General features: G+C 45.0%; 1 protein-coding gene across 8 annotated transcripts in view; it reads right to left on the bottom strand.

Moving 5' to 3' along the window:
- Positions 1–22472, bottom strand: part of HIPK1 (homeodomain interacting protein kinase 1) — an 89572-nt gene that overhangs the window by 64114 nt on the left and 2986 nt on the right. For 7 of the 8 annotated variants that reach the window (XM_029574000.1, XM_029574003.1, XM_029574004.1 and 4 more), the window contains exon 2: positions 4885–5965. In XM_029574000.1, the coding sequence (XP_029429860.1) occupies positions 4885–5963 (1079 nt within the window). In that variant the 5' untranslated portion in view covers positions 5964–5965. Of the gene's footprint in view, positions 1–4884; positions 5966–8639; positions 8667–22472 lie in introns of those variants that run through there. The other variant, XM_029573998.1, reaches the window with a different exon arrangement.

Genomic DNA, 22472 nt, shown 5'->3' with positions numbered 1-22472 from the left:
TGAAAAGATGAACCCCACCCAGAAAATAGACTTGTTTTCTCCTGCAGTCCTCCATGCTGGCACTAGACATCCTGTGGGAAGCGCAGATGTTTCTTTTGTGTGGTAGCTGGGGCTGTGTGCAGGGCTCGTTTAAAATCTGGACTTGGATCTGTTCAGATCTGATCTGCAGATACTCAAAACTCCTCACTGTCATGACCCAGCATGCTGGCAGGATCTGTTCATGTGGTACGGCAGCCGTGTTAATCACCCAGCAGAGAAAGGGAGGGACTATCGCAGGACAAGTGAGAAGAAAGTTAAAGCATACCTAACGCCAGCTATCACCAACCAAATGTGAAGCCTCAAATGTAAGGAAGACCATTTCCAGTCAGTGCACTTCTGCGCAGAGAAAAATAAAATTACAACAAGCCTCCAACGTAACCTACAAGCAGTGCCAGAGGCTGTGTAAAATATTAGACTATATTGCACCTGCCTGTCCATATTATCCTCTAACCTTAAGTAACAGCTATACAGTACTGAACTCTGAGAGAAGTTTTTAAAAAGTTTCTTTACTATTGCCCCATTTTACCACGACTGCTGCTGAAAAGCACAGAGCTAACAGCCTCATCAATCCTTTCCTCTGCAAAGTGTGTACTGTGCCCCCATGCTGATTCTCTACATCTCCCACGTCTCCGCCGTATTTTATGAATACAGACGGTACAGAGCTGATACTAGGGCCTCCTGGACTGCCATGTTCACTGTCACCGGGAGCGAGAAGAGCAGCTTTGCAGAAGCCAGACTCCAGGGGCCTGCGAGAACAAGAAAGAGTCTGCGTGTGACACCGCAGGAAGAAACACAACCCAGGAGAAAAGGAATGGCACTCGCTTCCAGCAGGAGCGGAGATGGCCAGGGAGGGCAGCGTGGCTTCGAGAGCTTGGCACACGATTCAAACAGACCTGGCACGCTCAATGTTTTTAGAAGAAAAACACCGGAAAAAAAAATAAAAAGCACTTTCCAAGTGGTAGAAATACTAAATCAATAAATAAGAGGCCGCATAGGTTCACCAGCGATGGCAAACGTTTGCTCGGCCGAGTACTGGGGACACTGGTTCCCAGCACTATAAACAGTAACCCGAGCAAGCTGGCAGCCAAACCCAAGTTGTTCCCGAACTCACCACCACCTCTTTACTTAAGAACACCTTCTGCTTTTCTTCTTTCCTCCTGTGCATTCCTGCACCTAAAGCTGCCAAATTCCTCCAGCGACGCCCCCAAGAAATGATACAGAGCTCATGGATTATCTTCTGACGTGCTTACACGGTGCAGAGAGTGGATGCTGAAGTGGCAGCGCATCCTGCCCACTGCCTCCTGGTCAGACCTGGGGGGCACAGGGAGTTGTGGGCTGCCATCCCTGGCTCAGGGTAGACAGGAAGGAGATTTAAAGGCTGAGAGAGGAAGACACCCTCCCCTCCCTCTCAGGGTAAAAGTAAAAGCAGCAGGAGAACAGCAGCTAAAAGTCTCGGGGGCGACAGAACGCCAAAGGAAGCGGGACGACGGATATTGCCGAGCCTGGCGTTCCAAACTACCTGAGAAAAAGTGTGGTTAAAAGGTACACAAACAGGACTTAGGCTTAAACATCAACTGACAAACTGTAGACAAATAAAATCTGATTTCAACAACCCAGGCCCAGAGAATCTAAGCCCCAGCATCTGAGCGGACTGGCAAAGACTGTATCAAGATCATCAAGTTTCAGGAACCAGCATTCAAGCAAGAGGTGAGGGGCCAGCGCACAAACTGAGGGGATAAAGGTCTTGTTCTACCCGACGCCCAGCTGCAGGTCTGGGCACCTTCACCATCCATCTTCCCTGAGCAGCACCAGTCGAGAAGAGCACGCAGGATCATCTTTATTAAGCCACGAACCCGGGAGAAACTGGAGCTGGGAAGAAGCCGGGACAGAGACGCGGCTCCTGGCCACAGGATTGCTCAAGTGAGTCAGGCGAGGCTGCCGTTTTAACACATACCAGAGAGTTTTACAGCTTTCTGAAAGATTGCTCTGGAGCTAGAAAGGCTTTTCCGGCCATCTCGCCAAAGCTAGGACACTTACGTAACCTATGACTGATCAACAGCCAGAAAACACCGACTAGCTAAAACCGCTTTCCAACTATACAAATTCTACATTAAACCAATTTAAAGCACTTTCACCTTGAGATAATTCAGCTGACAGTGAAAAGGAAAAACAAAATAATCAATAAGATCTCTCCCTTCACCATTCTGGTCTTCAGTTCATCCCTGTATTTAAAGGTTTTGAACAGTTTGCCTAGTGAGATGCTCTCGGCATGGAGAATCTTAAGATCTAAAGAAATGAGGGTGTTGCTGTGCTGCTTGTCATCTGGACTACGCATATGCATCCCACACTAAAAGCGTGCATAAATTAGCAAAAGGCTCGAGGAAGGCAAAGTTTAGATTTTTTTTTTTTTTTTTAAGGAGGTAATTCAAAATAAAAGTTGCACACCTTTTATTCCAAAAAGTGTGAAACTGTAAGGAAATCATATTAGTAGAGAAAAAAAGGAAGGAAAGCTAGGAGTAAGACCAAGAGAGTTAATGAGAATCACTGAATAAAGGAGTTGGCATATTTAGCTTGCTAGTAAAAACCGGGGCTGTAAGGCAGAGCATTGTCACGGCCTAGTGGTCTGTATTTTTCCTGGGTGCTCCCAGTTTCTCAGGTTGAAGAGAGAATGCTTCCATTTTCCTCCAAGTGGTGCAGACTGAATCCCACGTCTACTGCCTCAGGCTGGCCGGGGAACGGCACTTAGTGCCCCATCAAGCAGTACTGAAAGCGGGTCACTGCAGGCCTCTGCAGTACTGTATGGGAGAGAGGGGCAGGAGAAAACAAGATACAGGAGGCCATATAGTATATGAAGGTATATTGGCACCTTCATAACGGTGGACCTTGGCACCTCCAGTTTTAATCATCTTTAGCTTTAACCCACATTGTTATTGTACGATATACAATAATCTGTATTGCACTATTGTACTATGTTGCAATCACTTCCTACATGTTTTTTTCTTATCTGTTCTTTCTTCCAGCGATAAGCTTCAAAGTTTTTTACTCCTTGTTAATTGTAACTTTGCCTTATTCACCTCTATTGTTATTTTCCTCAGTTATGGTCTTAGTTATCCCCTTGTTCTTTGTAAACCGATCCGATATGGTTTTACTATGAAGGTCGGTATAAAAAAAGTGTTAAATAAATAAATAAATATAGAGATCATATACAAATTAGATAATGCGCTTAAATAGGTTTTCATCACAGGCTGTTTTATAATTAACACAGGAATAAAACGGATCTGTTGCGTGTCTGAGAGATTCCAGCGCACACTAGGTGAAATTTAATTTACTTATTAACTGCCCAAGCAAGTGGCAAGTAACATCAATACGCAAAGCCAAGGAGTCACTGCAATTTCTCAGAACGCTCCCTTCGCTCCAGGTAAATCCACAGTCAACGGCACAGAATCTTTTTTTTTTTTAAACATTTCAGTTAAGACTCCCCGTTAACATGTAGATTTCTTTGTTTGTTAACTTTGAAATCACCACTTCCTCAGCCTGCACAAGATGCCCCTGCAAACACCTGTTCCTGATATGCAACTTCAGGAAAAAGGAAGGCAAGCTTTATAAATAATAAGTCTGCCTCATGAGCCCTTAAATGTAACAAAACTGTAAAAATGGAGACAGGAAAGAGGTCTGGACGAGAAGTGAAAGCTAGGAATAGCATCGAGAATCTGCAATACACTGGCCCCAGAGCCAGCACCGAAAGATTTAACCCCCCTTCTGACCAAGGCTCGTCAACCCTGACTTGAACATCTGGCCACAGCTGCGCTATCTATTCAGCAGCTACAGAACAGAATTCAGTTTTTAACAACATTTCACATCTGCCTTCACGTGACTCTCCGATGAAATCCTAACAAGACATAGCTATTGCAGTCAGTGTGACAGCCAGAAAGTGGAATGAAAGAGCCGCCTGTCCCACGTCATCCCTCGCTCCTGAACGTCAGCGAGCTTCAGACGCACTGACCAGGGGCTCTAAGAGGGAGAAGAACGGCGAGTGCCGGGCACACTGCATGCAATAATGAAGTCGATAGTCCCACACATGCAGATGAGAGCGCAACAGGCCAGCTCGCAGGAGATTTCGGCCACTCTACACTACCATCCAGGACACCCACTGTGGATCACCCGGTACTTCACTGGCAATGGCTCCAGACGCACTGACCAGGGGCTCTAAGAGGGAGAAGAACGGCGAGTGCCGGGCACACTGCATGCAATAATGAAGTCGATAGTCCCACACATGCAGATGAGAGCGCAATAGGCCAGCTCGCAGGAGATTTCGGCCACTCTACACTACCATCCAGGACACCCACTGTGGATCACCCGGTACTTCATTGGCAATGGCTCCAGACGCACTGACCAGGGGCTCTAAGAGGGAGAAGAACGGCGAGTGCCGGGCACACTGCATGCAATAATGAAGTCGATAGTCCCACACATGCAGATGAGAGAGCAATAGGCCAGCTCGCAGGAGATTTCGGCCACTCTACACTACCATCCAGGACACCCACTGTGGATCACCCGGTACTTCACTGGCAACGGCTCCAGACGTGTTTGCCCATCTCCCAATCCAGAGAAGCTTTTAAGACTCCCAACGCCGAGCACTGGAGCCCCTCCAGATTTTGCTCCAAGTTTAATTTGGCAGAGTAAGAATTATGTTTCCCTTTTCTGCCTGCAGCTCTTATCAATCATTAGGGACTAGTAACTGAGATGGGAATAAAATCCAGGATGGTTCAAACCAACATGTAACGGAAGTCTTAAAGCCTTCCGATTCGACAAGCGAGCGGCCAGATACCTTAAATCCGAGAGGCTTACCTGTAGTAACGAGACTGTAAATACGTGGAACACACTGCTTTCGACACGTGACTAGCTGAGCCGAAATCGATCACTTTCACACGATAAGGCTGACGCACAGGATCCACCAACATAATGTTCTCCGGCTTCAGGTCGGCATGGATCAGCCCCAGGCTCTTCAGCTTCATCAGCGCAGTGGCCACCTGCTGTAGGATGGGCCGGATGTATTTCAGCGGCAAGGGGCTGAACTTGTTCTGTTTCAGGAAGTCGTACAGGTTCTGCTCCAGCATTTCAAAGACAAGACACGTGTGGTTCTTATGCTGAAAGCACTCATAGGACCGGACAAAGTTGAACTCGTCGGCGTTCTCGCTGCTCAGGCGGGACAGGATGCTCACTTCGATCTGCCCCTGCCTGGCGTACGACGGGTGGTTCTTCAGGATTTTTATGGCTACGATCTCCTTGGTGCTCCTCTTCCAGCATTTGGCCACCTGCCCGAACGTCCCTCTCCCCAGAAACTCCAGAACCTCATAGCTGTTGGTCATGGAGCACAGGATCTCATGCTGGACCAGCTGGTAATCGCCCTCGCCGTTCGAGCTGCTGCTTTTTGTGGAGACAGTGGTGGTCGTGGCAGCGGCACCCACCGCCGTTCGGTTCTGCAGCATCAGAGGGGGATGTTCCTCGATTATCTGCACGCTTCCGTTGCTGTCCACCTCCTCACTTTTCCTTTTCAGTCCACATTTTGGGTACGGTTCCAGCAAAGACGCGTTGCTCCGATGCGTTAGGATCTGGCTGCTCTGGAAGGACGCTGTGGTGCCGCCGCCGCCCCCCGTGCTGTCAGCAGCCGTGACCACGATGTGCTCCACGGCAGCGGTGGGGAGATGCAAGTTCTGCTCGTAGGCGCTGATGTTGAACCCGGCTACCTGGTGAGAGGAGCTGACTTGGCCTGGAGCTGCTGGGAGGTTTTTGCTGTGCGGGTAATACTTGCTGCTGCTCGGTCCTGAAACATCCCAGCCGGAGACCTCCACTTTCAGCTTCTTCGCACTGCAGAAGGCACTGGACGATACTGACAGAGGGGAAAACACCTGCAGCTGTGATGCCATACCTGGAGGGGGAATGAAAGCGAAGGACCAATTAGCTATATACAAAACAACAGTCACAGCATTATACTCAATCGCTGGCGTACATGCAGCTCTTTCCTTCAGGTACATTTCACATTAACACATAATATCCACCGGAATGGCAACATCCCGAGACCACAGCCTGGAAAGAAGGTATCAGAAAGGGATCTTGCTCTCAAGACTTAACGATAACGACCTTTAGACCCATCCAGGCGGCCCCATTTATTTCCTGGTACAATGCTGTAGACCTCAGTTAATCGCTGGCTTTCCCCTCGCTTTGTCACGACTCAGGACTCTCTGCGTGTGTTCCTGAATTGCGCTGTTTTTCTCTCTCCCACCCTTTCCATGAAGGATTCTTTCCTTATACTACTCCCCAGTCCTACCTACCCCTCTGCAGCCTCAGACCGTGACCTCTTGTTCTACAGCACCTTTCAAATATCTGAATGTCTCTCATACGCTCCTTCTCTAAAAAGAAGATCTCATCTGCTCTGGGTTGGTTTTTTTCACGCTATGAACTACTGACAAAACACTTATCGTAGTGACAATCTGGGGCATCAAAGGCAGGGGATCCAGCTAATCTGACGGAAGATGCAGACCCTAGCCTAGATCCCATCACCCAGCATGTTCCCTGGGGTAGTGACGCACGCTCAGGAACCAATGCCTGTCAGGTCACAACGCCAGCAAAACATTTCCACATCCCTAGAATCCCTTGGCTCTCGGCAAGAAGCATCAGAACAGAAAGGTCAAGAGTCCCCACTCTACCCAAGCCAATAAAAAGAAGATGGTTCTTATCTAGTGATTCATGTGCAAGAAAGGCCCGGTACCTCCTATTTAGTATCCCTCATGGAAACCGTTTCACCGGCTTTGCCTTCCAATGTCTGCTGATGCTCTGAAGTATAAATTAAACAGCAGTGACCTTTCATGGCAGGATAAGCAAGTTATTTTGTTCTCTGTTAGTCAAGCTTTGGGGTCAAAGTCTTGTACAACACAAGATTTGGGGAAATTAAGTCCAATCTTTCACACTTTACAGAGAATGCACTTTTCCATGAGAGATCCTCTGATGAGACGAGAGGAAGGCGCCACTCAGGGATCAAGCAGGGGATTCTGGGAGTCAATGGCACGCAATGGGATGGAGAATCGAGGCGATTTAAGCAGATAACGCAAGAAAGTGAGCTCAATTATCTTATTCAAAGTAAAACGAGATCATTTCAGCTTATTTTCAAATATAAAAATATTTTTAGGAAAAAGAAAGACGACATCACAATGTTTTTATTGCTCCCCATTAAATTCTCAAAGCTCCCATAGGCACACGGAAGCTACCAGAAACGGTCTCCAGCTGCAACCCTGAATTTCTCTTGTAATCTGCAAAACCCCTGGCTGACTCTTCGAATCACTACCAAACATGGCTCGAAGCAGGTGAAAACCAAGTTATAATTTCTTAGGTTACCACCAATTCACGAGGAAACACAAAGAATTTAGCAGACTCGTGAAATAATATTTTAAGGGAGCCAGCAAGCTAAAAGTCTATTCCTAGGTTTCACTGCATCCTCTTCACCTTTTCCCTATGTCTCCTAATACACTTTATCGTTGCATTTTTTGGGAATTAAAAGTGTACATCTTGTATTGTTAGGGTCACAAAAACTGATTAAGCCTCCATCTCAGGGCTGCTGCTATGGCTTTGCATTTATTAACCAGGTGACCGGGACTAAGCACTTTTCATTGCTTTTCCAACAGGGAGCCGGTTAGGTCCTGTTTGTGCAGAGGAGACAAATGCAAACCGGACCGTTTACAGTTCTCCTAAAGACTCATTTTTCCCCCCAAAGGGTGCTTATCAGAGTCAATGCCAAAAACCTTTCAAGTACAGGGGCTGCACGGGACAGTGACTTTCTCTCTTAGCAAGCTTAGTACCAAATCCATATCAATTTCTGGAGCTGCTCTTAGAGAAACAATCATTTTAACAGGTTACAATACAAATAGTTCAGTCCACTTCTAAGAGTGTTACTTCAACTTTTCCGCTGAAAGAGCTTGGAAATATTTAAGAATCTGAACTACTGTACAAGATTTATCACCAAGGGAGGAATCCAGGAATGTCGGGAATATATTGCTTCAGGAAAACAGAACAAAACAGATTTCCTTTCCTGGTAACTAGGATCCAGACCACAGCCAATTCTGAATGCTTGCAAAGGGTTCCATGTCTACCACGGTATTTACACTGTGCAAGTAAAACTGCTCCGAAAAGGAACACAGAGTAAGACAGGAGGAACAACCTGCATAGAAAATCAAGGCATCAGGACTTAAATGTGATCCGTTTTCCATGCTGCTGCTCGAAAAAAGCCCTCCTTACAGAAATGGCTAATTCTGCAGTTTACTCTCTCTCTTCTAATTCACAAAGACCTCTGAATTCGCCTATTTCCATATACAAGTCGAATCTGACTGTGGTAATTCAAAGGAGTTGCAGGTGATGGGGGTGAAGGGCTGTTGTGCACGGAGCAGGAGAGAGACGTTGGGGTGATAGCATCTAGTGATCTAAAGACGGCAAAGCAATGTGACAAGGCGATAGCTAAAGCCAGAAGAATGCTGGGCTGCATAGAGAGAGGAATAACGAGTAAGAAAAGGGAAGTGATAATCCCCTTGTACAGGTCCTTGGTGAGGCCTCACCTGAAGTACCATGTTCAGTTCTGGATACCGTATCTCCGAAGGGACAGAGACAGGATGGAGGCGGTCCAGAGAAGGGCGACCAAAAAGGTGGAGGGTCTTCATCGAATGACTTATGAGGAGAGGCTGAAGGATCTAAATATGTACACCCTGGAGGAAAGGAGGAGCAGAGGTGATATGATACTGACCTTCAGATACCTGAGAGGTTTTAATGATGCACAAACGTCAAACCTTTTCTGTTGGAAAGAAATCAGTAGAACTAGGGGTTATGTAATGAAAATCCAGGGGGGACGACTCAGAACCAAAGTCAGGAAATATTTCTTCACGGAGAGGGTGGTGGATGCCTGGAATGCCCTTCTGGAGGAGGTGGTGAAGACAAAAACAGTGAAAGATTTCAAAGGGTCATGGAATAAATACTGAGGATCCCTAAAGGCTCGAGGATGGAAATGAGGAAAAGAGTGCATGGGGGTAACTTGCTGGTATGGCGGTTTCTACCCTTAACCACTAAGCCTTAAACTTGTGCTGTAACTCCAACATTGCTCTCTGCTTCAACGGCAAAAGGTAATGGGGACTTGGACTCGGACAGCAACCAACAAGCGCCCTGACTTTGACAGTTTGGGTAACTTGTATGGCGCGGCAGATGCCATCCCCTGAGGATGTTACCGTTATGGGGGAGACTTGTATGGCGCGGCAGATGCCATCCCCTGAGGATGTTACCGTTATGGGGGAGACTTGTATGGCGCGGCTGATGCTACCATAAGCTTGCTGGGCAGACTGGTTAGACCGTTAGAAGTGATGGCAGAAAATGACCTATGTTTCTATATAATCTCCTTGAAGACTCTAATGTCGAAGTTTCTGAGTGATTAACCCTTTTATCCTAAGCCAGATTTAAGTTATGTTACGAGGATGTATTTTCGTATTTTTAGGACGGTTAGTAAGAATTTGTCCTGATTTAGTCTGAACAACCCAGGAGAGAAGGAAAAGGTTTCTGGCACTGAGATCTGAAGTTTTGGCTTTGGGTGCCCTGTAAATGTCATATTACATTTATTTGAGATTACTGTGGGTTTTTTGCCCCTGAGCAGTTATGCTCTTCTTTAAATGCCAGAAGTTTGACTGTTGTAACCCAGATTAAGTTTTCTGGAGATAAATAGAAATTTAATGCAGGTATAAAATGTGTAATTGCAATTTCTATACTTCTTATATCTCCCTATCTTCTGATGTTCTCCCCCTTTTATATTGGATTTACTATTTTATGTTCTTTTTTTTCCCTTCCTCTTAGAATCTTTTCTACAGAGTTCCTTCATTGACCAACTTTGTAAGATTGTGAAATTATAAATTTAAATAAATAAATTGTAAATCAAACAGCTTGCCCCACGTGATCAGTCGTGCTGGAGAGGGGGAGATGAGCGACACCGGAAGCCGTCATATCGTCCCCAGCAGGCACAGTGTAAAAGAGTACAAGGGGATCATCTGATGCTCACGTTCTTTTATTGGCATTATTCACGGCAACTGCTGGATTTCAGTTTGTTCCCATGCCAATTTTTTTTTTTTTTTTTTAACTCAGTTGATTATTTTCTTTAAAAAGTTGCCAAATACAAATTATAATGCCAGAGAAGCATTACAACTAGATAAAAATGTGTTTCATACAGTATCATCCTTAGCTTTCAAAAGGCTAAGAGAAAACATTTATTCCGCTTACATCACCTTCAACCTCCTCCACCTCATTTCATCTAAACTTGAAGCTGTGTTTTGGGGGGGGGGGGGGGGGGGTGTACATTACCTGGAACAAAACCAAGAGGACCTCCCCTAGTCATGGCTCCCCTGAGAGCCTATGGCTGCCATCTTTAACCAACAGGAATCGAAGATTAATACGAGAATGATTTCTAATAAGTGCATTTTTAGTCGTGGTCTCATTCTCTCTGGCATTTTCTGCTAAGTGGAGAGACGACGACGTTTTGATTTCCTGTATCGCCTTATGAAAGGCCTCCAATGTCCCTTGCGTTTTCAATACATGGCCCCAGCATGTTGATTCAAAGCCCTAAATCTCGCCAGCATTTCCCAATGTGTCGTTAAAACCTTTGCCTTGCCACTTCAAGTAGGGATCTTCCCTGCAAGCAGCAACCTCGCCAGAGTGGAAACCATCCAGCTGGGCCCCTCTCCCCGAGCTTTAACACTGCTCAGACAGGTGGTTACATTACAAATTCCACTAAGATTGCAAGGCATTCACCTTGATTAATGGAATATTTCAGGGCTTTTTTCAACATGCTAATCACCTGTAGCAGAAGCTGAATTCAAAATTTGGCTTGGGGTGGGAAGGGAGTATTAAAAAAAAAACAGCTTGGAAGCAACATCAGCCCCACTGCTTTGCTCTGTGTCACATTTCCGAGGCGTGCACATCAAAGCTACACAGCAGCAGCACATGGGCAGAACACTAAGTGAGGTACACAAAATACAAGAGGAGATGAGGACTGGACTCATCTTCACTTCTTGGTGGCTAAGCATCCTCGGGGTTGATTTCACACCACCTTGAACTGCTAGTGTTTTTGTCATTCCGTGCATCCACCAGCCTTTGCGAAAAGAAATGTTTCTTAACCTCACGCCCAAGTCTATCCCCGCAGCCTCACACCATGACCTTTTGTTCTAGAGCAGAGTGAATGGCTCCAGTCCTCCCCAATGAATATGCATGAAACTTGCATGCGCTGCCTCCATTGTACAGGGATCGCTTTCTTGCACATTCTTTGGGGATATCCTGAAAACCAGGTGTGTGTGTGTAGAACTTCAATTCCACTGAAAAAGGTTTCTTGTGCATTTCTGCCGTGAGGTACCAAACTGCTGTATCATATTCAGATATTCCCCACACACAGAGCAACCAAGCACACTAGGAGCTGATCTTGATCATTCTGGTTTTGGTACATGAATTTCAAAGTTCGGACACTGAAAGCTGTACATGTAGCAAAATCAAGAGGGTGCAAATAACAGTGGTGCATGGCCTGGGGGAGCGAGAGGTGGTCTCGGGAACATTTAGTAAAACTGCCCTCAGATTATTTATTCAAACCCTTGAGATCGGAGCCAGCTCAGTAAATGCATGATACAATCAGCACACAAAACGCCAACGCTAATAAAGTTCCAGAAACTTCAAGCATCTTCTGCTAGGGCAGCTTCACCCTGCTCCAGAAACGTCAGCACTTAGATAATAAAAAAACATTTCAGATTGCTTTGGGTGCCAAATCTACTGAACAATGTAATCTTACCAGCAAGCTTTAAAAGTTCGGACTCTCTCACCAGATTCAAATCCAGCCCAGCCGTACACCTGGCATTAAACGGAAGCCCTGCTGACAGCCTCAGCAAACGGACAAAAGATCACACAGGTATGACGACGGAATTAGCCTCCCATCCTTGGAGGTGGTCCGAATCCCACTCCAAATCACTTCATCCTCAATTACCCCAAGCAGGAACTTATTCTGAGCCCTCAGAGGTCAGGAAAAAATACCTACAGTACCTAGATGCAATCCCCTTTGAATATACATCAAACAAACAAACAAACAAGGCTGTCTTGACAATACAGAGAGAGGGAAAGGGAGTGTAAGCATGCAGGGTGGAAGCCTGCACTGCTGTTGCCCCACCAGGGCAAATGTGTGTAACCCAGAAGTCCTCAACCTCATCCAATCCTTGGGTATCCTCTCAAACAATCCAGTTTTCAGGATATTCACAATAAATATGCATGAGATGTGTTTGCATACATCAGAGCTTTTGCATGCAAATTCATTGTGAATCTCTGAAAAACAGACAATGCTTCCAAAAATGCATACTATTTACATATCAGCTTCAATGAATACCGTTTTAGCATGGCCTAGCCGTTTTCATACATCCACTGGGAACCAATTAAAAAAAAAAAAAAAAAGAAAAAGATCCCCCCCCCCAAGCTGCCTAAGTATGGGTTAAAGCCTGTATTGGTAAATATATTTAGCAAGAGTTAGGTTTGTCTGTCAAATTAAACCTCATACTCAAGTGGTAAGAAAAGGTTTGGCCTATCTGAAATGTAGCACCAACATAGCAGCTGTGGGCGAGGGAGGAATTCAGCCTGTGAATTCTGGAAGGGACATGGCAGCTCTGCTGAAGGCTCTCAGCCAGATTAAAAGGGAAAGCAAAGAACTTGTAAAGGCCCAGTTCTGCGCGATGGCAGAGCCCCGATCAGCTTCCCTTAGCTAGCAGCACGGCTTTCAATAAACCATCCTAACACGCTCAAACCCACTGATCTGAAGCTAAAACAGTCAGAGAACTGCTTCCTTACTGACATTAAATAAAATCAGTCCAAAAAAAACTCCCTGCTGGAATCACATCTGGAATCGGTCTACCTGGCACCCAGAGTCCGGAAAAGGCCCATTGGCAACAGTAAGCAGCTACGACTGCTCCAGAGCCGCTTCTAAAACGAACAGGTCCTGTCACATTTCACCGCGTGCACTCATTAATGTAGTCACTGATCTGGACAGCTGCTCGAGGTGCAACCCAAGCTCTCAAGCACAAAGCACCCATACCATTTCCTATTGCAGCAGAACCAAATGCGAAGTGACAAAGCTGGCGCCCCCACCTATCCCCACCAAGTCAGTGGCTTTCGAGTATTGTGCTCTTACTTCAGGGTTCACAAAGCTTTACCACTGCTGCCAATATCCTCAAGGGATCAAGGGCAGCCCCTAAACAGCCTCGCCGCGTCACATCGTCTGACTGCTCTTTGAAGAGTTTTCTCTCGGCTCCAGCGTGCTCTGCATTTGTTCGCTCTGCTGCGCTGATGTGGGTGGGCCCCCTCGCAGAAGACATGACCTCGGAGAGTAGAGCGGCCCAGCGCACACACCCCGACGCTATCCATGCAGTCGCTGAGCAATCAAGGCGAAGAGTTCAGAGGGGAAAAACAGTGAACCTTTCTTTGCAATTCTGCCGACAGATCCTTCTCGTCTTCAGAATGTGCTTTCCAAGGCCTGTCTAGAAAAGGTAAACCATGGCAACTAGATTGTATCTTGCAAGACCTCACTCCTAGGCACAATTACAGCAGAGGCTGCCACCACAACCTTGCACATGCAGGCACTCACTGAAAGTTCCTGAAACGTTCAGGGACATTCTTTTACTTTGTTATTCTAAAATCAAGAGAGAGCAATACCAGAATCATAAGGAAGTGAGATAGCCAGGTTCCTGTTCTAGACAAAGATCTATGCTGCCCAGCTCTCACTGTGCAAAGCCACACCTCAGAGGGAAAGATGCACCCCACTGGCCACCAACGTAGGCAGCAAGCATGGCTTCTCCCAGGGTGAGCTGGGCAGAACTCCGACAGGATGCAGTTATCAAAGACACAGGATACGATACCCCATGAACATCCTCCAGAATGCCTGACAATGCTGGAAGAGGAAGGCTTCCAGTGCAGAGGGAACAGGAGAAAGCCATCCATTCTAAGTTTCAGTAGCAGTTACATTTGGATCAAACATTTTGCTGGCTCTTGGGTCGATGAGGTAACAAAATTTAGGCCTGCATGCAAGTAAGGAAGATATACAGGCGTGGGCCGCCGAATACTACAAACAGTCTGTCGGTTTTTCTGAATGGGTCTGTGACTATTTATTGCTTTTATATACCGTCAACCTGTAAAAAAAATCTTAACGGTGTACTTTGAGGTACTGCAGCAACGTCCACCTGACATCCTGGGATTGCAACTCACCTCTCCCTTGTCTGGCTTGCACTTCTTGAAAGCCGGCATATTAATAGTCTGATTGAAGTGAAAGAGTGAGAAGACCTCAGGCAGGAAGGAGGGGACTGGGCAAAGAATTACAGCCCCTTTGGAAAAAAACTAAACAAGGATCTCTGAAGGAGAGGGCCTGTACCTCAGAGATTCGTCAGGCTGAGAAGACAGCCACCAGGAAAATCGCTCTGAAAGACGTCAAACAGCACTCATCCATACCTGCTGTGAGACTGAAGACGCCAGCTCGCCTCCCTTAGAGGGGAAGTGACATCACAGCGAGCTGCTTGGAGGCGGGGTCTTTGTCTGCACCAGCTATGGAGGAGGACATTCCTATGGTAAGGACTGGTCTAGCAGCGGGATAAGGAAAAGAGGGAGGTTACTATTAGTGTGCCACAGGGATTGGTCCTTGGACCAGTTCTTTCCAACATTTTCATACGTGATATTATGGAAGGACTATAGGGAAAGGTTTGTTTCTAGTGGATGATACCAAATTCTGCAACAGAGTAGACGGCCAAGTGGTGAGTAGGGGATCTAGTGAAGCTTGAAGAATGGTCTAGAATCTGGCAGCTAAGATTTAATGCTAAAACAAATGCAGTTGTGCATTTCAGCTGCAAAAGCCGAGCAGTACAGTCTAAGGGATAAAATTCTTCTGTGCACGAAACAAAAGTGGGATGATCGTATCTCAGGATCTCAAGGTGGCCAAACGGGTGGATAAGGCGATGGCAAAAGCCAGAAAGACGCTTGGCTGCATAGGGAAAGGAACAGTCAGTAGAGAAAGGGAGATGATATTGCCCCATATAGGGCCCTGGTAAGACCTCACTAGGAATACAGAGTACAATTCTGGAGACCGCACCTTGGATAAAAACAGGATGGAGTCGCTCCAGAGGGGGCTACTAAAGTGTCAGAGGTCTTTGTTCTAAACCATATGGGGACAGACTTAAAGATCTGAACATATACACCCTAGAGGAAAGGCGAGAAAGGGAAGATATGATACAAAGGTTTCAATGAACAGAAGTTGGTCTCTTTCAACAGAAAGACGACTCTGGAATGAGGGGCCATGGGATGAAGGATGAAAGTGCTAGATTCAATTTAATGAACTCTTTCTTTACAGAAGGGGTGATAGGTGCATGGAACAGCTTCCCAGTGGAGTCTGTGGAGACAGGGACAGGATCTAAATTCAAGAAAGTATGCAACAAGCACAGGGGGAGTCCTTGAGGGTGTGGTAGGGACTGCAGAGCTGAGCAGTTGGGTAGATAGGCCGTAAGGCCTTTTTCTGCCATCATATTTCTACGCAAAGCAGTGCTTTGTTAATAAAATTGCAAAGGAAATCCTCAAGGCGGTTTTGTTTCCTGCCAAAACACTGCAATATGTTTTGTCTTTCACTATACATTCTGATAAAGCCTGGAATGAATGTTCAATGTTGCATATTACTGTCGCCTGATCATACCCCAATGATATATATCTACCAAGAGTTAGCACACTGTTAACGTTTCAAATGAGGTCAACTAGCACAAGTAAAATAATGTGACTAAGCAGTACAAAAAAGAGTGTGTTTAGATCTCAAACAAACTGTAGTCTGTTCTATTGTGCTCTTTTATGTGCTTGGCATGACAGCACAGGTCGAGTTAATGCAGCCAATAGGGATTTATGGTGATGGAGGATGTGTTTTGTGTGATTTGGCTAAAAGGATTATTAAAGCTGAGAGCATCTGACTAAATATCCAAGCTTTACACACACTACTCAACCTCTTCCAACTTCAGAAATCCACACAAACCAAAAACACGGTACATTCTGGATCATATGAACACATGTACTGCTCCTAGAAACTGGTGACTGTCTACACCCCGACCTAATGCTTCATATTCACTTTAAGCCGTGTATCCAATATCTCTAAGCTATGAAGCAACTGTTATTCTTCTAGATCCGGCTTTTGCAATCTACCACCCATGGCCCAAAATTTGGGCCGGCAAACCATGAGATGCACAATTTATTTATTTATTTAACTTCTTTTACTATACCGATACTCAAGACCAGGTCTTATCGTACCGGTTTACAATAGAACAGGGGGAAACCAATTAACATCTAGGTAGAAATGAAAAGTTACATTAAAACAGGGAGCGTAAAACATGGAAGATGGAAGATAGGGCAGAATTAAACTATAACAATAAGGAGTGATAAATAAGATGAGCAGTTTCCATGTATCAATGCACAAGATGAGCAGTTTCCATGTATCAATGAAGAGTGTCTAAGAATGGGCCAACTGCAACAAGATACCTCTCCCCACCCTCCAATGCCCAAAGGCAGGAGGAAGAGCAGGCCCCCTCCTCATGAGACAGGAAGAATGGCCCCTCCGTCCTAGAGGCAGGAGTGGGGCCGATAGCGGTAAGGATCCTATCTCCCCTCAAGACAGCGGTGTGTGTGTGTGTACCCTTGAGCTGCTGGGCAAGAGACTGATACTCTATTAGACATCTCATTGAAAGAGTGTTCAGTGCAGTAGCAAAAGAGATAAGAAATGTGTTTTGTTTGAAGCAAAAATTGCTTGCTGCCCTCCGAGGGAGAAGAAATTGCAGTGATGCTGCTCACATGAAAACGCTGAAAACCCTCTGCTAGGTTCATAGCAGGGTGCAAAGGCAGGAGGCTGTTACCTGAAGGCCTCACTGAGACCCAATTTGTTTTGTGAGCACATTGTCTAGAGACCCAAAGCCGCTGAAAGGCGCTCATTACTGATCTGCACCCGATGGAAACGTCACACCGAGCCTCTTCAATGTTTACCAGTCAAGAACATTTTAAGATTCAGTTAGAGCGGAGTAAACACAAAAATCATTCCAGTACTTACATTCACTCTGAAACGAGGTAACACCCAAACTGGAAAAGACCTCTTTGTAAGGGAGTTTCAATGGAATAGAAGATGCTCTGTTGCATATACCAGGGATTTCTAAAAATTACACAGAAGCCCTTCCCCTTTAGTGCAAGACAGCAACGGTATTGTCAAGTGGCAGGATTCATCCAGTGACTTACCATGGTGCTTTCAAGACAACTATTTTGCATCTATGGAAATAGTAAAGCTCAAAAGTAAAATTAACAATTACAACAAACAAACATTTGTATAGGGATTAGACTCTGTGATATAAATATACTTGAGTTAATATTACAGGTTGTCGTGGGAACAAGATAGTTGCAGGCAACTAGCTGCTGTCTTTCCGTGCTCCAGCCTATCCGAGTTCTGTTTGCTATTTCACTTGAATCACTGAAGAGGACGGGAAGAAGCCGCCTCTCTAACTCGATTCGGGCTAACTGATGCCTTCCACTGGAGGGGAAGCATTCATCTACTCCAGAAGCCATCGGTGTGAACGCGGGGCTGCTTCCAGCATACGGCAGCGTTTTTTCAGGGATGCTACCTATGGAATCGTCCATGCTCAGGAGGCGAGCCGTTTTCAATGGAAGGGCGGCTCTAGAGCGAGGGCTCATGAGACGAGCTTGAAAGGGGGTAGGCTCAGGAGTCATCTTGGGAAATCAGCAGTATCTGATTTCAAGAAAGCCTGGGATAAATACAGGGGATGGCTAAGGAAGTGATGGGAATTGTAATGCTAAACTAGTTGGACGGGGGGGGGGGGGCAGCCCGGATGCGCCATGCGGTCTTTTTCTGCCATCACGTTTCTAGGCTTCTATGTCAGACATGATGAGTCCCGACGCCAAATAACGTGAAATGACTCTGGATTCTGACAAGTTATTATGGCAATAAAGCAAGTTTTGATTTGTAGAGTTGTGTCCATGGAAAAGCAGGCTGGACATAAAAGGTACATGGACAACACAGACCTAAGCTGGGGGAAAAAAATTCAAGAAGATATTGTGGGAGTGTAAAAAAAAAAAAAAAGGGTCAAATCTATAAAAGACAACAATGGATTAAAAAGAAACAGAATCTACTGAAATCTCAATTCGGACCATTTGGATACAAATTCTCCTCCTCTACTGAAGGCCATTTGATCTTCCAACTTAGCAGCCGCAGTCAACTTTGCATTAAAAGTCTCAGGAACAGGATTCTCTGGAATTCCGAGCAGTTTCAAAAACACTTTAGCGACTGGAGATTACATTTCTTTTGGACTCAAGGACTGGATTTTGAAAATCTTCTTTAAGAAGTTTGGTTATGAATCAAGGTTACTCAGTTAAGAAGAAAAACAATTTTAAGTTTGAATCAGGAGACTTTACTGGGGGTGGGGGTTGAATTTGTGTTCTACTATCCTTGTAGATGCAAAGTCTAAATTTGTGAGGTTTCTTATCTTTGTTGGGACCCTACCAATTCGCTGCCTTCCTTCAGGATAAGAAGAAAATCTCACTGCCCTTCCGATTTGCTCTCTCTCTTTAATGGTGCTGGAACATCAGTATTAGCAGCTTTCGGTTACATTATTGTGACCATCTTCTCTCTCCTTTATGGTGGTCTTACATTGGTCAAAATCTCAAATACACTTAGTTTGCCATCTATGTTAATTTGGACTGTATGATCTGATGTCAGGATATCTTACCTAGAAATCTATAAAAATGTTCAAAGAAAATATGATCTAAATATTACAAGTTGTTCAAAACATTCAGGATTCAGTTCATCCAAAATGTGGGACTTAGAAAACTGTGCAGCCAAGAGTTATGAACCAAGTTTGATGCATAATAAAATTAGCATCCAATGTTAAAGAGCTTATACAAGCCAATTTATTCACTGCTACACCTCCCCAGCAGAACTCTACCCCAAGGATCCTAAGGCCCAGGTATCACTCAAAGGGATCTGCATTATGGCAAGAAAAATGAAACCTGGCCACTACAATGCTAGTCACAGCAGATAGCCCTGGACCTTTAAAACAAGGGTGGGCCCCTATCCAGTCAAGTTTTCAGGATTACCCTAATGAATATGCATCCAATTGAATAAGTGTGCATGCAAACGTCTCTCATTTATCTTCTCTGAGGAATACCCTGAAAACCTTGCCAGTGATGGCCCTGCTAAAAGTACAAAATCAATATCCTTGGTCTCACAGGGGATGTGAGCTATTTCGCTGAAACACCTAGTCTCTCTTGACTAGCAAGGCATGTAAGCAGCTGCGGCATCCAAAAAGGAGACCGAGCACAAGAGAAAAGCCCTAGAACACCCTACTCCTTTAATTCTGCAGTTAAGTTGGCAGTCGAGATACTACATGTTTTACCTTTTCTGTAATTTCTTCGGGTCTGCTAAAACTTCATGTTTTTTGGTACATGACCCTTTTCTTGGAAGCTCAGATAAAATGTATTTCATGCATTAAGAAAGATCAAAGGAAGGCCAAATGACTGCCAGCATGGTTTAAGGGTGAGGTGAAAGCCAGCTTAAAAAATAGAAAGCAGACCCAAATGAAGAAAATAGGTATGAGAATAAGCAAGATATAAAAACAGTAGTAAGAGAGGCCAAGAGAGAATATGAGAAGAAGCTTGCCAGAGAGGCAAAGAACAAAACCTTTTTCAAGTATATTCAAAGCAAAAAGCCTGAGAGGGAGTCAGCGGGGCCACTAGATGAGTGAGGGGTAAAAGGTGCGCTCAAGGAGAACAAGGAAATAGCAAAAAAACTGAATGAATTCTTTCCTTGGTCTTTACAGAGGAGGATGTTGGAAGCATACACACACCCGGAACATTCTTTAAATGGTGGCGATTCTGAGCAACTAAAACAAATATTGAAAGATGTAACAAATAGATCGACCATCTAAAGAGTAACAAATCAGCAGAATCGGAGTCCTAAATGAACTCAAATACAAAGCTGCAAACCTGTAACCTGAAGACTGGAGGGTGACCAATATATCGCCAATTTTTATAAAGGGCTCTGGGGTGCACTGGAAAACTATAGGCCCGTGAGCCTGACATCAATGCTGGACAAAATAGTAGTTGTTCTTAAAAAAAAAAATCACTGGCTATACAGATAAACACGGCTTAATAGGGAGGAGTCAACACGGTTTAAGCAATGGGAAGCCGTGCCTTACTGATTGTTTTTGAAGGTGTAAGTAAATATGTAGATAACTGGGCCAGCTGATATAGAGTACTTGGATTGTCAGAAGGCATTTCATAAAGTCCCCCATGACAGACTTCGCAAGCTATTAAAAAGTCATGGGATAAGAGGCAGTGTCCTATTGTTAAGGACCTTCATTTTCAGTTTGTATTTTATTTTCCTCTGTTTATTATAACAAACAAAAATTGGAAAAAGATAAGTGGAAAAGATGACCCCTTTCACTGACTGCATCCCATTTTAGTTGGTTATGATAAATTCCAGAGGAAAATCAAATAAAATCCTGTACCTATTGTGGATTATAAGCCAGGAAACTGAATGTCACTTTTCCAAACAGAGAAAGCTGGTTAGAGGGTACCACAGGAATCAGAACTGGGACCTGTGCCTGTTAGCATATTCATAAATGATCTAGAAAAGGAAACCATGAGTGAGGTGATCAAATTATTCAAAGTTGGTAAAACAGCAGCAGAGTGCGAGGAACTGCAGAAAGTGCTTGTGAGACTCACAGACTGGACATCTGAATGGCAGATGAAACGTAATAGGGAAAAGTGCAAAGCGATGCGCATAGGGAAGAGTCCTCCCACCTACAAGTACCCAATGCCGGACTCTGTATAAGGAGTCACTGCCACGGAAAAGGACAAAACGTTCTGCAGCAGCCAAGCAAATAGAACATTAGGAATGATCCGAAAAGCAGAAGGTAACCTATTGTGTGCAATTCTGGTCCCCCCATCTCAGAAGCATGGGATGGACAGCTCCTCTATGATAAGAGGGCTCTTCAGCTTGGCGAAGAAATGGCTGAGGGGGGCGATATCAATGTATAAAATCACTAATGGGGTGGATATTTACTTTTTCAAATTATACTAAAACAGGCCATTAAACTAACAGATTCAGCGCCAGAGGATGTGGTCAAAGTGACTAGAATTTAAGAGGGTTTAAGAGAGGTTTGGCCAAGTTCCTGGAGGAAGTGCCATAAAACATTAGCCAGGCAGGCTAAAGAAAGCCATTACTACCCCTGCGGAGTGAGAAACAAGAAACAGATCTCCTTCATGGAGGCAGGATGCTGGGCTTGTTGACCCTTAGTCTGACCCAACATGGCATTTCTTATGTTCACTCACCTAGGAACAGAGTACATACATTTGGTACATTTTATTCACAGAAAGCAGTAGCTATGTACGGCCCGCAGTTCATGTTAGATAAGATGAGCTTCAAGCATGACAACTTATCTGATTCCGTGGTCTTCTTTCTGGAATTCTTATTTGTTTTTCCAAGTAGTTGATGAATTAAGCAATAATCAACCATGCATGATACCTTAGGAATGTGGAAAATAGCTTTCCTGCAGAAATATTCACTATCCCCTAGAAGTGCTGGCTGTTCATGAGGAAAAAACACTCATCTGGGCGTTGCAACTTACCTAGCTTGACCCATGTCAGGGCTAGGGGACTACAGCAATGAAAAGCCATAGAGTCCCAAGCCAGCTGGCCAGGTTAGTATCTGCATACACACAAAGATGAAGTTTCCCACCAGGCCCCCAGGATTCTTCTAATAAGCCCAGAGTGGCAGGAACTGCTCAAGGAATGAGGTCACAAAAAAACAAGATAAGTAAAAGGAACATCACAACACCTAAACTGCCACAACTGCAAACACTTCGGCTGGAAGTGGTCAACCATCTCAAACAGCTTCAGTCCCCCCTCGGCACACAACAACGTACGCACCGTTGTGCCACGCTATGTAAACATGTTGACTACAAACGTTCTCCCTAGGTTACATAATGAAATAAAAAAATTAACGGGAGAGCAGCACAAGCCAGTGAGCAGTGCCCTTCATCTGCAGGTGAATATCTGAACTTCACGTTCTGCTAACTCTGCTCTCATTACAAGAGTGCCCCAAGCTCAACCTCCACCCAGGGCTGTTCTGAAGCGCAGGATCACGTGCTGCTTTTGACACCTAAGAGCAAATTCCTCTGTTTATTCTTATTCTAGCATAACATCAACGGCCACAACTCACTGCTCCAGAGGATTTACAGCAAGGCCATCCTTTAAAGCAGGTGCACAATGGAAAAAACTCCTTAATAAATCTGGCACTTTGAATTCCTCTTTGCAAGCTT

Source organism: Rhinatrema bivittatum, chromosome 12 (assembly GCF_901001135.1).
Source record: "Rhinatrema bivittatum chromosome 12, aRhiBiv1.1, whole genome shotgun sequence".
NCBI lineage: Eukaryota > Metazoa > Chordata > Amphibia > Gymnophiona > Rhinatrematidae > Rhinatrema > Rhinatrema bivittatum.
Note: the sequence above shows the minus strand (reverse complement) of the source record. Positions and strands in the feature narration are given on the sequence as shown.